Here is a 16,917-nt window from a genome sequence, read left to right on the forward strand (position 1 = left end):
AAATTCAATTATTTCCCAAAAATTTTCAATTTAAAATCAAATAAAATTTCATTATTCTCAAAAATTTGAATTCAAAATTAATTGAATTTTCAATAATTTGAATTTAAAAGCATCTAAAATTTAATTATTTCTAAAATTTTCCATCGAAAATTTTTTTTTTTTGAAATTTAATAATTTCAATTATAACTCTAAGGAAATTCAATTATTTTTAACTATTTTAATAATATTCTTTGAAAATTCAACTATCTGAAACCATTTTTCAATTAAAAATGATTTTCAAATTATTGTATTCTGTCCTCATTTTCTAATAAATTTTTAGTGAAATCATCTAAAATTTTAATTACAAAACACTTAAAATTCAATTAAATTTAAAAAATGTTTTCCAAAAATTGTTTGATAAATTATTTTTAGTTCTGTAAAATTTAATAATTGTTTGAAAATTTACAATATGCGTAATTTTATGTATGATGGTAACAATAATGTTAGCGCGGCTGATTAATTTTGTTTAAATTAGAATTATCGTATCATAGTACACAGTACGAATGGGCGCTGCCCGTATACTTTGAATAAATAAATAAATATCTTTTGAAATTTAATTATTTCTAAAAATTTCAAATTTAACCCTTCGAAAAGGATTATTATTAAAAAAAAAAAATTTTTATTTAAAAATCTGTAAAATATTTTTGTTAAAATAAAAAACAAATCCACTTTTTTTGGAATATAAATCGACTAAAACGACTTTTTATGTCTTTAAGTTGATTCGATGCCTGTGTTTTTATAATTAATATATAATAGTTATTCGTTGGCCCCTGGTACCTTAAAAATTAATTTTTTTCAAATTACTATCTTGTACGAAATTTCCTGGCGCATCTTTTTTCTTATCATAAATTTTTTGTATTTGTAAACAATTTTTGAATCAATATACAACTTTAAAAAAAATTTCGTTGGTAAACAAATTTTCGAATTTGGAATTTTAAAGAAACTTATTCCGAATTTTGGAAACACAATTATACAACTTTGGCAAAAATGAGAAAAAGAATTGTCAAAATTTGACACGTCATAAGATTACTATTCAAAAAAACACGTGAAATCAGAAAAGGCCAACTTCAAGTTAGGACAGAAGGACAGACTAAGCATTTTATTATTATATAATTATAATTTTTCAAAAAATTTAATGTTCCCATTTTTACTATTGGTACATTTCAGGAATTTTGCCTCATAAATATAATATAATAAACATAATAAATACAAGTTAAAAATTTTATTATTGTTTTTTCAGGTAAAATCACTACTTGAATTTTCGTTATGGGGGCCAGCTGACGTAACTCTTGGCGGACCACGAGAAAGAGAAACTGCTCTTCAAAGATGGTTGGACCTCGAGAGAGCAACAGTTCTTCACGCTTTAGTGAGGACAAGAGCTCCTCTAACAGTAACGGATGAATACCATCTTTTCTTCCTTGTTCACACAACATCAAAAACTATGTGCGAGGCATCCATACATCTTGATAAGCAACGAAACGGCTTAATGCGAACCAATTAATTATAATATATAAAAAAAAAAAAAATTCACAGCGCACTCATCACTATCAAAATAATTACATTTTGCTCAAAATAATAATGTCAAATCTAGATTGTTATTATTATACATTCGTTAATATATTAATAGTATTGTAAAAAAACTATTTAAGAAAAATGAAATATTAGGGTGAATATATATATATATATTATATTAGGGTGTTGATATATTTTCTTCATATAGACACACTCGAATAATTATTTTTCATAATATATGTAAGTAAATTAAAAAAAAATATCCCTTGTTAAAATGATAATTCGTTAAAAATACTCAATCATCGAACAAAGAAAATTTATAAATGAATGAATTCGACGATTGTTTTTTTTTTTGTGCTGAAAATTATTTATAATGTTTCGTTCAAATTGTCAAAATCATTTCGTCCTTTAAATTTGAAAAATGTTACGTTTAATTGAAAATTATTTTGTGTTTTCAAAAAAAGGATTTTTAGGTTTTTTTTTTAATAATTATTAGGTATAACTTGTTTATTTACTTTTGTACAGTTGAATATTTCAAGCATGACAAGATTATTTGATATTTTAAAAAAAAAATTGTGTCATTTCTTTATTATTATAAAAATACTCAATGAAATGTTTATAAAATAGTCATTAATATAATATTAATATGATATTAATATTGTTATATTAATGATAATACCATGAATAATGTTTTGTACATATAAATAAAAAAAAATAAAATTGTTATTAATGAAAATATAATGACTGAAGTGTTTACTTTTTATAATTATTATTGATTTTTTGTAAAATTTTTCATTTTTTAAATTTATTACTATAAAATAAATAATAGAACCATTAACTAACTAAATAAATATTATTATTTATCAACGATTGGAAATCAATTTTTATTTTACATGAAAAATTGTAAAATTGTTTAACTAAAAAAATATTTTTTTTTGTGATTTGTTGATTAATATAAATTACAAGAAATATTTTTTAGGCAAAAAATTATAGAATTTTTCATTGTAAAAAATGATTTCTTTAAAAATCGTTTATCATAAACGTTGCGTACTTCAGCTTCGTAATTTTGATATTTTGTTGATAAAAGATATAATAATTATATAATTTTTATTTTGCTAATATTGTTTAAATCAAAATTAACAACTGTTTAGTTTATTTTAGTAAATATTAAATTGCCAAAAATTTATTTATTTATTTACATATATATATACGGGCAATGCCCTTTCGTACAAGAGTACTAAAGTATAAAAAAAGAACATAAGAAAAATGACAGTGCGAAAAATTGTAATAAAAAAATGACGACGGTGAAGTTATCAACGTTTAAAATTTTTTTTTTTTTATTTGGAAAATAATTAATTTTTTGTCTACAAATTTTTCTTTCAAAAATTGTTGATCATGAAAGGTTGCAAACATTTTTTTAGGTAAAAAATTATAATTTTCACAGAAAGATATTTGTTCTTCTAAATCGTTGAACATAAACAAGTTCTAAAAATCATTAGCTAGAATTTTCATTTTATGGAATTTCATTTGTCATAATAATTTTTGAGACAAATTTTTATTTGTTCGAATTAGTATTTTGTAAAATTTTCATCAAAACGATTTTCTATATTACAGACTTTTTATATAATCGAAAATTCACTTCACAGAATTTTTATTTGTCAGAATTTTTCTTTGCTCGAATTTTCATTTAACATAATAGGCATTTTAAAGAATTTTTATAGGGTAGAATTTCAAATGAATTTTCATTTGGTCGAATTATTATTTCATATAATTTGCATATAACCGATTTTTCATACTACAGAATTTTTACTTAACCGAAAAATCATTTAACAGAATTTCTAATTGATAGAATTTTCATTTGTCCGAAATTGCAAATGTCCGAAAAACAATTGACAGAAAGATTTCGGCGCGATTTTTAAAATCAACCAATCACAATTTTATGGATAATTTATTGGTTGATTTTAAAAATTGCGCTGAATCTTTCTGTCGATTTTTTATTCGGTCATTTCCATTTTCGGACAAATGAAAATTCTGTTAATTAGAAATTCTGTTAAATAATTTTTCGATTAAGTAAAAATTCTGTAGTATTAAAAATCGGTTATATGGAAATTATATCAAATAATAATTCGAACAAATGAAAATTCATCTGAAAGAATAAAATGAAAATTCTATGCAATGAAATTCTACACAATAAAAATTCTTTAAAGTGCCTATTATGTTAAATGAAAATTCGAGCAAATAAAAATTCTGACAAATAAAAATTCTAACAAATAAAAATTCTGACAAATAAAAATTCTTTGAAGTGAATTTTCGGTTATATAAAAATTCTGTAATATAGAAAATCGTTTTGATATGAAAATTCTGCAAAATGCATATTTGAACAAATAAAAATTCGGCTCAAAAATAATTATGACAAATGAAATTTTATAAAATGAAAATTCTAGCTAATAATTTTTAGAACATAATCATGCGTCCCTCATATTTTATTATTTTAGTTCAAATAATTTAAATTTTTTGCTTAGTTTTTTGTATTCGTATAATATATAAACTATGCAGTTTTCTTTCTTATTTAATACTTTTATAAATAATTTAAAACTTTTTTATAGGTACTTATATTTTAATTTAGAAATCAAATTATATTAATTAAATTGGTTATTTGAATTAACTTTATTTATAATATTCATATAACAACTATATATATTTAATTTGTAAAAATAATTGTTAATTTAAAAAAAAAAATTTAAGAGAAAAGGTTCAAAAATTACTTGGTACGTATGCATAATTTAACGTCTGCGCATTGAGAAAAATCTGCTTCGCAAAACCATATGATTTCACATGGTTTCGCACATGCGAAACATTCATCAGTATAAATATGTATATATCCTAATCTAAAATACTTGATCCAAAGCAATGTCCAATTTACTGTATTATCAAAGCTATAAAACATATCAAATCTTGATTAGTTAACCGAAAATGATTACACTTAATTTGTATTTAGACAGTATTTCGTGAATGGTTAAGTAAAACGATCAATATTTATTTGCTGAATATAATTTCTGATGTGTGAATTTTATAACTCTATCTTTGGAGCGAAATATTAAAAAATGGAGGTAAGTTATTTTTGTTTTTAAACAATTATTAATAATATTGATAATTAAATTTTAATAATAATTTTATTTTATGTCATAAAATGTCACAAAATCTATATGAAATTTTCTTAATACAAATAATAAAAAAAAAGAATATATTTTTTAATTATGGAGGTAATATTATTAAATTATAAATATAGTTAATTCAAATTAATATTTTTTATTAATATAATTTGTTTTCTAAATTAAAATAAAAGTACCTATAAAAAAGTTTTAAATTATTTATAAAATTATTAAATAAGAAAGAAAACTGCATAGTACCTACGAAATGTGCTGAATTTATAAAAGAATAATTTAAATAATTAAAGTAAATTTAACTTAAAAATAAAAATTTAAGGATATAAATATAAGCATTAAAAAATTAAAATTTACAAAAGAACAATAATTTAATAAATACACTTAATAATAATTAAGTTAATAATAAATATTTAACTTATATAAATTAATAATAATTTTCAGTACGAATTATTATGGAAAATAGTAACTTATATTTATTATATTGGAGGATTATTACTACTATTAAAAATATTCAATACCGTGACTTTGGGAGTATGTAAAACTGATAAGCGACTCGATGGACAAGTTATAATTGTAACAGGCTCTAATACAGGTATATAAATTATTTTAAAATTAAGAAAATTAATGTTTGCAAAATTAGTGCAATTAATGCAAAAAAAAATTAATTAAAATTAATGCATAAAAAAAATTTTTAACATCACTATTTTATATTAATTTTATTGCGCATATTTTTTTTCATATGCAAAAAAATCGATAACTTTTTACCATTTTTGAGAAAAACTGAATTTTTAGGAAACAAAATTTTTTTTGTTGCACATTGTAAAAATTACTGTTTTTCATTTTCAAGAGTTTCGTTTATATGAAAAATTTTCAGTATAGGTAAATAATAATTTACAGTGAAAAAAATATTCATTAGGCTTTTATAAACATTTTTGTTAAAAAATAAAAAAAACTATTTTCTGTCAAAGGATTGTGAATCATGAATTGACGGTTTGTGTTGAGCACGTGACGCAACATTCGCAGGCGTGCCAAGGTCGTTAATTTATACAAACGGTCAATTCTTGACTTGCGTTCGTATGACGGAAAAATTAGTTTTTTAATAGAATTTTCTAAACGATTAAACGAATTGTAAAACTATATTAAATAAATATTTAATAATGAAAATTTTTTTTTACTGGAAGTTTTTGCTTAAGGCCATGTGGGCAAAGGACGTTTTTTTGTGCTTTTAAACTTTCTCTGAAATAAAAAATGATTTTGGGTTAAAATTTTGGAGAAATAATTTTGTTTGGTACAAGGAATCTCGCTGTTCTACTCATTTACCATAACTTAACGCAAAAATAATAAAAATAAAGCAATATAATAATAATAAAATGCTTGGTCTGTCCTTCTGTCCTAACTTGAAGTTGGCCTTTTCTGATTTCACGTGTTTTTTTCAATAGTAATCTTATGACATGTCAAATTTTGACAATTCTTTTTCTCATTTTTGCCAAAGTTGTATAATTGTGTTTCCAAATTTCGGAATAACTTTCTTTTAAAATTCCAAATTCGAAAATTCAATTCACAAAGTTTTATATTGATTCAAAAATTGTATACAAATACAAAAAATTTATGATGAGAAAAAAGATGCGCCAGGAAATTTCGTACAAGATTTTTTTGAAATTAATTGAAACTTTAAGTGTTTTGTAATTAAAATTTTAGATGATTTCACTAAAAATTTATTAGAAAATGCGGACAAAATACAATAATTTGAAAATCATTTTTAATTGAAAAATGGTTTCAGATAGTTGAATTTTCAAAGAATATTATTAAAATAGTTAAAAATAATTGAATTTCCTTAGAGTTATAATTGAAATTATTAAATTTAAAAAAAAAAATTTCGATGGAAAATTTTAGAAATAATTAAATTTTAGATGCTTTTAAATTCAAATTATTGAAAATTCAATTAATTTTGTATTCAAATTTTTGAGAATAATGAAATTTTATTTGATTTTAAATTTGAAAAATAATTGAATTTTAGTTAATTTTGAAATGAAAATTTTGGTAAATGATTGATTTTTAATTGAAATTTTGGATAATAATTTAATTTAAGTTCATTTTTGATTGAAAATTTGGATAATTAATTTTGAATTGAAATTTTTAAAAAATAATTTAATTTTATTGTGATATTTTTTAAAAATTATAAACAATTGTTAAATTTCATAAAAATTTTAATTGAAAAATAATTTTGATATAATTGAAATTGTGATGTATTTCATTAAAATTATTAAAATTAATTAATTTAGTAAAGAATCATTTTAGTTCAAAATTTTTTAAATAATTGAATTGAAGAAGATCTGAAGACGATCTACATTTTATACTAGAAAAATGTATTTTATTTACATTTTTTTTCAAATGTAAAAAAAAAATGTCGCATTTTATTAAAATAAGTCGATAAAAGTCGTATTTTTGAAAAAAGTCGGAAAAAGTCGTATAATCCGAGGCCTGTAAACATATAATTTTCATTATTACCATTTAATATGTAATAATATTCTAATAAATTAAATTATTATTGATAATATTAATCTTTAATTTCTTTATAACAAACAATTAAAGACTCAATTTGGCGCGCTTGCGCGCGTTTAATTTTGCTAGTAGTAAAATAATGTATTATATCATAATTCATTCAGTGGCCACTTGCTCGAATTGGCGCTGTTTACTGGAGCACTGACACACTCAAGCAACGTCTGTGTATGCGCCGCCATCTTTGTTTTCATTTTCGTTTAAAAATGCCACTTTTAAACTTCATTTTTTAATAATTTTACTCAAAATTATGTATTTTTCGGAGAACAGCGAGATTCCTTGTACCCTAATCTATTATCCCTCAAAATTTTAGACAAAAATCTTTTCACATTTTAGAGTGAAACATATACTACCAAAACACATTTTCCCATACTAGGTCACGTTGGAGTTTCCTACATGCCGTTAAAGAAAATTTCTCAGATAAACGAATCCTTCTAAATATAATGTAACTCATCTTTGAAATATTAAATTGTTAAATTTTAATTAAAGCAAATTATTATCGTGACATATAGTGATAATTTAATTATATATTCAGGAATTGGAAAGGCGACAGCCTTAGATTTTGCGAAAAGAGGAGCTAAAGTTATTTTAGCATGCAGAGATCTAGTTAAAGCTCAAAACGCCAAAGGTAAAACATAAAAATTAATAAATATATTAATATCATTCTATCAAATAAATTAATAAAAGAAAAAAATATAAATGAATTTTCAATTGACAGAAGAGATAGTGGCAATTTCCAATAACAGAAATGTGGTTGTTCGACATTTGGATTTAGCTTCATTGAAAAGTGTCAGACAGTTTGCAAATGAAATAATTGCCACGGAAAATAGGTTGGATGTTTTAGTTAACAATGCAGGCTTGGGAGGCCAAGTTGATAAGAAAACTGAAGATGGTCTCGAATGGTGTTTACAAGTCAATCATTATGGACACTTTTTGTTGACGAATTTATTAATTGGTAAATTTAATTAAAAATTAAATTAAATTAAAATTAAAGCAGCATGTGATTGTTAGGACTACAATGTCAATTTTTATTTGTCAGAATTTTTATTTGCTCGAATTTTCATTTAACATAATAGGCATTTTAAAGAATTTTTATTGGGTAGAATTTCATTGCATAAAATTTTCTTTCAGATGAATTTTCATTCGTTACAGTTGACATATTTAGAAATAATTAAATTTTAAAAGGTTTTAAATTGAAATTTTTAAAAATAATTGAATTCAAGTCGTTTTTTAATTGGAATTTTTTGATGATTTCTGTTGCTGAAGAATTTATTAAATATTAAAGACAAAAATTGAACTTTAAAATTTTTTAATTGAAAATTAAAGAATTTTTATTTAAATTATTAAAAGTAATTAATTTAGAGAAAAATTTTAGGTTAAAATTTGTTAAACAATTGAAATAAAGAAGATCAGAAAAATATCTGCATCGTATACTGAAAAGAACGCATTTTGTTTAAAAGTTGTGTAAAAAATGAAAAGTCGAAAAAGTAGCATCTTATTTAAATATGTCGCAAAATGTCGTATTTTTGAAAAAAAAGTGAGAAAAAGTCATATAATCCGAGGCCTGCCAATTATATTTAATATTTAAAATATTTTAGAAAAAAAGTTTCTAACAAAATTAACATATAGTAGATCTAAAAATCACTTTCTCAATTAATAAAATAGAAATTAAGAAAATTATTAAAATATCGAATTTTTTGAATTGGAATAAAATTTAAAGAAATAAAATAAAATTTTGGTGTATTTTTTTTACAGATTTACTAAAAAAATCAGCCCCGAGTCGTATTGTTCACGTGTCTTCATTGATGCACAGACTAGGACGCTTAGATTTTGAGAATATGAATTGTGAAAAAGGCGCAAATGGTTTTATGGCATATAATAACAGTAAATTATACAACATAATAGGAAGTAATGAATTTGCAAGACGATTAGAAGGAAGTGGTAATAATATTATTTGAAATTTTTTTTTTTATTTTTCAATTATTGTTCAAAGACTAAATATTAATTTCTTTGATTTCAGGTGTAACGTCCAATAGTTTACATCCAGGAATTGTACACACAGAAATAATGAGAGAAGTTTCTCCATTAATAAGATATTTTGTAAATAAAATGTTGCAATTATTTTATAAGGTAAATTAAAAAAAAATTTTTTTTTCAAAATTTAAAATAATTTTTTGTTTTAAAGTAATACCTATACTGATAAATTTTTAAATAAATTATTTCAGTCACCAGAAGAAGGAGCTCAAACGACAATTTATCTATCAGTTAATGAGGAAGTACAACATGAGTCAGGAAAATACTTTGCAGACTGTCAGGTATAAAAATATGTTGCTTTTTGTTGTATATTAATAATTAGGATTTTGTTGGTATTATTTTTATTTGCATTGCAGGAAGCTTATTCATCATCTATTACAAAAGATAAGGAAGTTGGAAAGAAATTTTGGGACAAATGCTGTGATCTTGTGCATCTAAAACCGGAGGAAAGATTCATTTAACTATTAAAATAACAATTTTTTTTTCTTTTTATATTAAACGATACCGAGTTTGTATTCACTGACATGAAATAATAAAAATATTTTGAAAATAATAAATTTTAATACTGTAATAGTTCGTCTTTATTTTTTAAGTTTTATTTAAATATTTTATTTAAATAAAGGATAGGCCCAAGGTTGATAAGAAAATACTCTTCATTTAGCTATTCACAATTTAATTTATTGTAAAATCTTCTTGGCGTCGATACATATAATACTTCAGGTTTATTGAATTTCAGTCGTGGTACTTAATTAATAGATTCTAGTATTGGCAATAATGAGAGTCATTATTTATTATTATTTTACAGTTTAGTTTTAAGTGAAAAATGGCAGCTGGAGCAGCGTTCACCATGTACAATTTTATAGTTTTAATCTTAATTCAAAAGAAAGTTGGGGACGAAGGTAGGAACTAAAAAGGAAATGATTTAGTTTTTTATTTCGGATGTAGCGACAACGACGGCATACATTGGACTAGACACAGTAAGTATAAAATAAACGATTTATTTTTCTTTTAATTTCAGATGCAGCGACAACAATGGCATACATCGAACTCGTAATGGTAAGTATGAACAAATGATTTAGTCTTTTATTTCGGATGCAGCGACAACGACGGCATACATCGGACTAGACACAGTAAGTATAAAATAAACGATTTATTTTTCTTTTAATTTCAGATGCAGCGACAACAATGGCATACATCGAACTCGGAATGGTAAGTATAAAAAAATGATTTAGTCTTTTATCTCGGATGCAGCGACAACGACGGCATACATCGGACAAGAATGGTAAGTATATATATATAAAAAATGATATAGTCTTTTATTTCGTCTTAGTTATAACGGCCAAAATAGCTTCCATTAAAAACGGCCAAAGTAGCACGCGTTATAAAAATGATCTTATAAGAGAAGGAGTATCGTGATGGCCAAAGTTAGCTCGCACCACGATTAAGTTTTAATGTAAGAAACGGGCGAGATAGCTCGCGTTTCGAAAAGAGCATTTATAGAGTGGCAGCCTAAGCAGCGTGCACCACTGAAACGAATAATTTAAATAGCGCGCCCCGTGAGAACTTATACTCCCGCAGTAGGTTCGTCAGAAATCACAAGTCGTGGTTCAGTAGGTAATTTACCGATAGTGGATAGATACCTACAGTAGCTGAGATAGCGTGCACTGTAGGTAATTTCTCGACGTTTGGTAGATCCTAGACAGCTTTAACAGCGTACGTCTTGGATTTTACCATCGATCGCGGTTCACTAGATCACTCCGAAAGGGGACTCTACTCGCGACTTAATCTAAGGACTGGTAGCCGAGATGGCGTGCATCATGGAGGTTTTTCTGGAAATTTTCCTTCAGCAGCCGTAAAAGCGTGCACTGAAGGTGGTTTTATGGAACAAAAGGTGAAGGGTAGAGAAAAGGCTGGACAACTCCAACTACAGCTACCTCAGAGCCTAGGCGGCGTGCCCGAGAGAGCTGCTTTACGTACCTCTTAGGGAACCTTCCCTTTGGACTTGCTAGGCTGCTTGAGAGACTTCACTGGTTGGTAGTTGAGCTGCTTCTGTCGAAATTTACACGATGGTGAGCATTTAAAGCCTTAGCAGACCATCTTACTTGCGAGAAACACTTGACGATCAATTAAATTGATCCAAACTACTGAGTGTCTGGCAGAACTCACTCAGTAGTGATGAAACTTAAAATCGAGTCGTACTCGTTTTTCCATGCACCGTTTCAATACACAATTAAAAAAAAACATAATAAGACGTATAACTCTATTACCTATATAAGGGTATGATTTACAAATAATCTTTATTTGTTCTATAAGAATTCAAGAATTTTTTAAAAATTTACACCATTTAATAACATCTTGATCAGAGTATTTTTCATTTATAATATCAATTACGTGATGCGTATTAAATATTAATGTATTGGTATCATTATTTTGTTTTAAAATTAATAAGCCAAAGGCGTCAATTTTATACTATCCTTCAAATAGTTTCTCGGAAGCAATAATTTAAGACTGCATTTGTCTAATTCGATCCCCGATATGTGAACTGTATTATTGATATTTAATTCAGTAAATTCTTTAGCGTCAATCCACGGATTTTTAATCAAATCGTTATTATTCAATTTTATCAATTCCGTATTTTCTTTGTTTTTTTCCATGAACATGAGTGATTTACAAGTTTTAAGCCTTTTTGCACTTTGTAAATCACAATTTTGCTGTTTCGTATCTTTCCATACTGCTATAGAAAGGTCACTTTTTGTCAAATTTTCTTGTCCCAAATGTACAATATCTTCAATACTTTCTACAGTTTGTTGTAGACGTAGCAAATCATCGATGCTATTATTCGTGTTTCTTTTAATAATGGAAGAACTTCAAAAAGTAAATAATTTAAAAATTGTAAATATTTATTACAGAAGAGAAGGGGTAATTAATGTCATTATTAATACGTCTCAACCACTTTTTGTCAAATCATTGGCGACGGAAGGCAAAAGTCACACAGGCGAATATCTATCTACGTTAATTGATGATGTATTGAAAGAATACGGTCCTGAGAAGTTCCTTTTAATAGTTGTGGACAATGCAGCTAATATGAAAAAAGCTTGTAAATTAATTCAAGATTTATATCCTCACATAAATGCAATTGATTGTGCCGCACACTGCATGCAATTATTAATTGGGGATATTGCGAATTGTATTTGTTAGAAGAAGTAAGTTGTTAGAAGATATAGCTTATGTTGTCTCCACTATCAAACATTCAGAGCGTTTGAGTACTAAGCTCAAAAATATTGATTCAACGCAACCGGTGGAGTCTCAAGCCAAAATTATCTTTTAACTGCCTGGGAAAACGCGATGGGGCTCAAATTTACGATCGGCTGACAGTTTGTTAAAAAACAAATCGAATCTCCGGATGCTGGCTGTGGATGTAAATGCCCAAGTGCCCGAGAATCTGCAAAATCTACTTCTGTCGAACAGTTTCTGGAATAGTGTGAACGACATTAGTCAAATTCTGAGACCAATTGTAAAATGGATATATACTGTCGAAGGAGATGAACCGCAACTTCACAAAGTCTATCAAGCTTTTCATGAAATTAAATTAATGATAGAACAATCACTTGTAAATTCTTTTTTAAACATCGAAAGAAAAGGAGTACGTTCAGGAATCCGTTCAATTCCGCAACGAATTTGCATTAAGAGATATTCACTTTGCAGCCTTTTTATTAGATCCAAATAATATTTTCGAAGAAAATAGTAGTGATCACGATTTATTAACAAAAGCCAGACTATCTGTGGACGAAAATGCAATGGCAGTTGAATTTATTACAAAAGTAGCAGGATATTTGGGAACAGTTGATAGAAAATATATGTAAAATTAGTTAATAAATCAAAGTTTCATTATTTTGGAAACTTTCCATTGAAACTTTCAAGTGAAAGTTTCAAAAGAATAAGTTTCGGATATATTAAAATAAGGAAATAAACAATTATGTAAGAAAATAAATATAACAATTTAGGGGTTATACTTGTTGATACGCGATACAAAAACTAACCTAACCAGGGAAAATGAAAAGGCCAACACACCCATAGAGTTATTATAAATAGAGTGGGGAAGGTATAGGAGCCACAGTAAGTGGCGATGAGACGCCCGAAGAGAGAGAAAGAAAACCGAAACCGTAGTTCTGTCCTTCTCTAAAAATGCTTCACTGCGCAAGCGCGGGCGAGTGACTGAAGGGGGCAGAAGAGGACAGATATACGGTTTCGGTTGTCTTTCTCTTTTTATGCAGCGGACGCTTAGGTACAGTCCTTCCCCACTCTATTTATAATAACTCTATGAACACACCATGTCGGGAACTTATTGTGTGTTAGCCTAAAGTTTTCTCGCTGCAGTGAAAGTAGAAATCGAATTTGAATATTATTATATTATTAATTAAATAATAATTATTATGAATAATTGATTATTAGTAATTAATTATAATTATTAGTAATAAATTATAATTAATATTATTAATAATAATAATTTGTTATTAATTATTAATATCTTAATAATATTAATAAATATTGATGTAATTTATATTTATTTTTAATGATTTTAATATTTGTATAAAATTATTTCTGCAAACGTTTATATCTTTTCCACTTTGAATTAAATTAAAACTTCCGCGCAACATGGCCGTCCTTCATGTTTAACGTTGATTGGTTGACTGTTGTATGATTCATTATCGATGTTTTGCAAGGAGGAAGACTTTAGGCTCACGCACAATACGTTCACAATTTTCTGTGTGAGCCTTTTCATTCTCTCTGGTTAGGTTAGTTTTAGTATCGCCTTACAAGTATAACGACAGAATATCACATTTCATCATTTTTATATTTGTTTTTTTTAAATTATTATTTAATTATGGAAAGTAAAGTAGTAAAATAGAATGTAGTGTGGATAAAAAAGCCCAGTCAAAGCAAACGTCGAACTGAGCAACGACGAAAGACGTTTTAGAGCAAATGAACAATCCTGATAAAGTTATTCCAATACCTCCTGCAAGAAAAAGGAAGAAGAAAAATAAGAATAGCAATGTGAAAGCTACTGAAGAATTAAATAGGTTTGAAACAATTTCTTCAAACATATCAATTTCACCAAAACCTACTATTAAAAAAGCGACAGATAGTCCCAATTTCCCGTCTGACTTGGAAGATTTGTCGCCACAACAAAAGTTTCAATCAGTCGAGGAAGCTCTCCGATTTCAACAATTTTTCTCATTCTCATCGCCGGATTATGACATTAGAAATAGAAACATCACCAATTTCTATATCTCCTTTAGAGACAATGTTAGAGCAGAAAACTAATAATAATTCTCCCTTTAAAGATAAATTATTACCAACCCCAAAACGAGTGTTGATTTTTCATCTGAAAAAAATTTAAAACAAAACAAGAGAAAGATTCCGTTTTAATTAAATATTTTCTAACTAATTTGTCATATTAGTTTTTTTATGTATTATATTATAGTTATATTATATATAATATATATAATATATAATAATCTATATAATATATAATTTATAGTTTATATTATATAATATAGTTATAATAATAAAATTATAATGTAAATAATATAATAGTTTTTTATAATATTTCGTAATACTAATTATCTATATATTACTGTTCAATGTGAAATTATTAATTTTCTGGTCAGGCTACTTAATTACTAGATGTGCGATTCCAGGTGAGATTTTGACTTTTTCGGAGTAGGTTAACCGATTGCAATGAAACTTTGGAATTTTGTTATATATAGTAAGACTAATCTTTAACGTAAATTTCAGCTTAAAATATTTGTTAGTTTACGAGATTTGCAATAATAACAAAAAATTTTAAACTGCTATATCTTCCGTTCTAATAATCGGATTGAGGTCTACTTTTTTTTAAAATGTCAAGGAAAATCAGAGGAATAAATCTCTTTCAGAACAATTTTTTATAATTTTACAACTAAAAAAATTATTAAATAATAATTGAATAAATTTCACGCGACTATCTAAAATTCAATCACTTAAACGCTAAAATGATCTTACCAGTGTTTTCTTTAATGTTCCAAAGGAATCCAACTGTAAATGCAAGTTTAACTTGGTTAATTTTAATAATTTACGAGTATAAACAATTGCGATTTCTGCTAGTTGACGTGCAGACGACATTGCGCACGCAGCATTCTCACGTAACTAGCTGACGTGATTCGTGGACTAAATTGGCTACGTGAGAATGCTGCGTGCGCAATGTCGTCTGCACGTCAACTAGCAGAAATCGCAATTGTTTATACTCGTAAATTATTAAAATTAACCAAGTTAAACTTGCATTTACAGTTGGATTCCTTTGGAACATTAAAGAAAACACTGGTAAGATCATTTTAGCGTTTAAGTGATTGAATTTTAGATAGTCGCGTGAAATTTATTCAATTATTATTTAATAATTTTTTTAGTTGTAAAATTATAAAAAATTGTTCTGAAAGAGATTTATTCCTCTGATTTTCCTTGACATTTTAAAAAAAAGTAGACCTCAATCCGATTATTAGAACGGAAGATATAGCAGTTTAAAATTTTTTGTTATTATTGAAAATCTCGTAAACTAACAAATATTTTAAGCTGAAATTTACGTTAAAGATTAGTCTTACTATATATAACAAAATTCCAAAGTTTCATTGCAATCGGTTAACCTACTCCGAAAAAGTCAAAATCTCACCTGGAATCGCACAGATATAAATTTTTTGGTTTATATAATTTGTATTCAAGACAAAAATTAAGTTTTTGCAATACAATATGTTGGACGGATTACCTGAACAAATATTTTGAATCTTGGAACGACTTATGTACTCTGTCGTTTGACTATCACACTCTGCCAAAGGCTTTGAAAAAAAATATTAATATTTTTCATGCTCGTGCTCATTGCATAGAATTGTCATAGAATTATTGGAAATGAACCGATAATTATGCAGTTAAAGCGAAGAGGAAAAATAGTACACACTGACGAAATTCGAAGACATTTTATACGTGGTGACTTTAGAAAAAAATTAGCCTCTGAATTAGAAAAGCTTCTCCTAGCATTTTTAAATTCAAAATGCTAGGAAAAGTTTCCGATCGTATACATTCACAGGGAAACAGAAATAATGCACCAAGTGAAATTATTCTACAAAAAATATCGAGTGAGAATAATTTAAAAGATGATATGGATAAAGATTTCGATATCTTCATGGAAAAACTTAGTGCTCAGTACAGAAAGGATCCAAAGTACGATGGAAATTATATAAAAGGATTTATTCAGGAACAGTCCTTAAAACCATTTTACGTCCTTATGTACACAGAGAGGATATTGCTGTACATAATTGATATGAGTGAAAAACATTATTTTACAGTTTATTTGGACGGTACTGGAACAATAATTAATACACCAAAAAATCAAAATCGACCGTATTATTATGCCATTCTTCTTCAGAGTGTTACATCTGATACAGATTAAGAAAAACCTGCTTTACCAATAATGGAGTTTATTTCTACAGTGCATAATGTTCCATATTTAAAAATGTTTTTGACTACACTGGCCGATTTATTACGGACGCTAAGTAAATTAAAAACACCTGTTTTG

At 26.1% G+C, this 16,917-nt stretch overlaps 2 protein-coding genes and 1 long non-coding RNA gene across 6 annotated transcripts in view; 2 read left to right on the forward strand and 1 right to left on the reverse strand.

The window, feature by feature from the left end:
* The window catches only part of LOC127283559 (uncharacterized), a 135,417-nt gene extending 133,707 nt beyond the window's left edge, over positions 1-1,710 (forward strand). For 2 of the 4 annotated variants that reach the window (XM_051308515.1, XM_051308518.1), the window contains exon 12: positions 1,280-1,708. In XM_051308515.1, the coding sequence (XP_051164472.1) occupies positions 1,280-1,540 (261 nt within the window). In that variant the 3' untranslated portion in view covers positions 1,541-1,708. Of the gene's footprint in view, positions 1-1,279 lie in introns of all 4 variants that reach the window. The other 2 variants (XM_051308517.1, XM_051308516.1) reach the window with 2 other exon arrangements.
* The window catches only part of LOC127283616 (uncharacterized), a 98,635-nt gene that overhangs the window by 37,981 nt on the left and 43,737 nt on the right, over positions 1-16,917 (reverse strand). The window lies entirely within an intron of this gene.
* Positions 4,369-9,882, forward strand: LOC127283602 (retinol dehydrogenase 11-like). Its single transcript, XM_051308589.1, has 8 exons — positions 4,369-4,661; positions 5,160-5,310; positions 7,813-7,905; positions 7,996-8,232; positions 9,033-9,218; positions 9,298-9,407; positions 9,503-9,592; positions 9,668-9,882. Exons 1-8 carry the CDS (start codon positions 4,656-4,658, stop codon positions 9,770-9,772), a joined length of 978 nt encoding a protein of 325 aa, XP_051164546.1. The 5' UTR covers positions 4,369-4,655; the 3' UTR covers positions 9,773-9,882.

Source organism: Leptopilina boulardi, unplaced genomic scaffold (genome assembly GCF_019393585.1).
Source record: "Leptopilina boulardi isolate dan_hultmark-lab unplaced genomic scaffold, ZJU_Lbou_2.1 LbouV2_310, whole genome shotgun sequence".
Lineage (NCBI taxonomy): Eukaryota > Metazoa > Arthropoda > Insecta > Hymenoptera > Figitidae > Leptopilina > Leptopilina boulardi.

Coding starts and splice junctions, on each gene's coding strand:
- LOC127283602 (XM_051308589.1), top strand. Junction 5,311..7,812: donor TGTAACAGGCTCTAATACAG/GTATATAAATTA, acceptor TTATATATTCAG/GAATTGGAAAGGCGACAGCC. Junction 9,408..9,502: donor TGTTGCAATTATTTTATAAG/GTAAATTAAAAA, acceptor AAATTATTTCAG/TCACCAGAAGAAGGAGCTCA.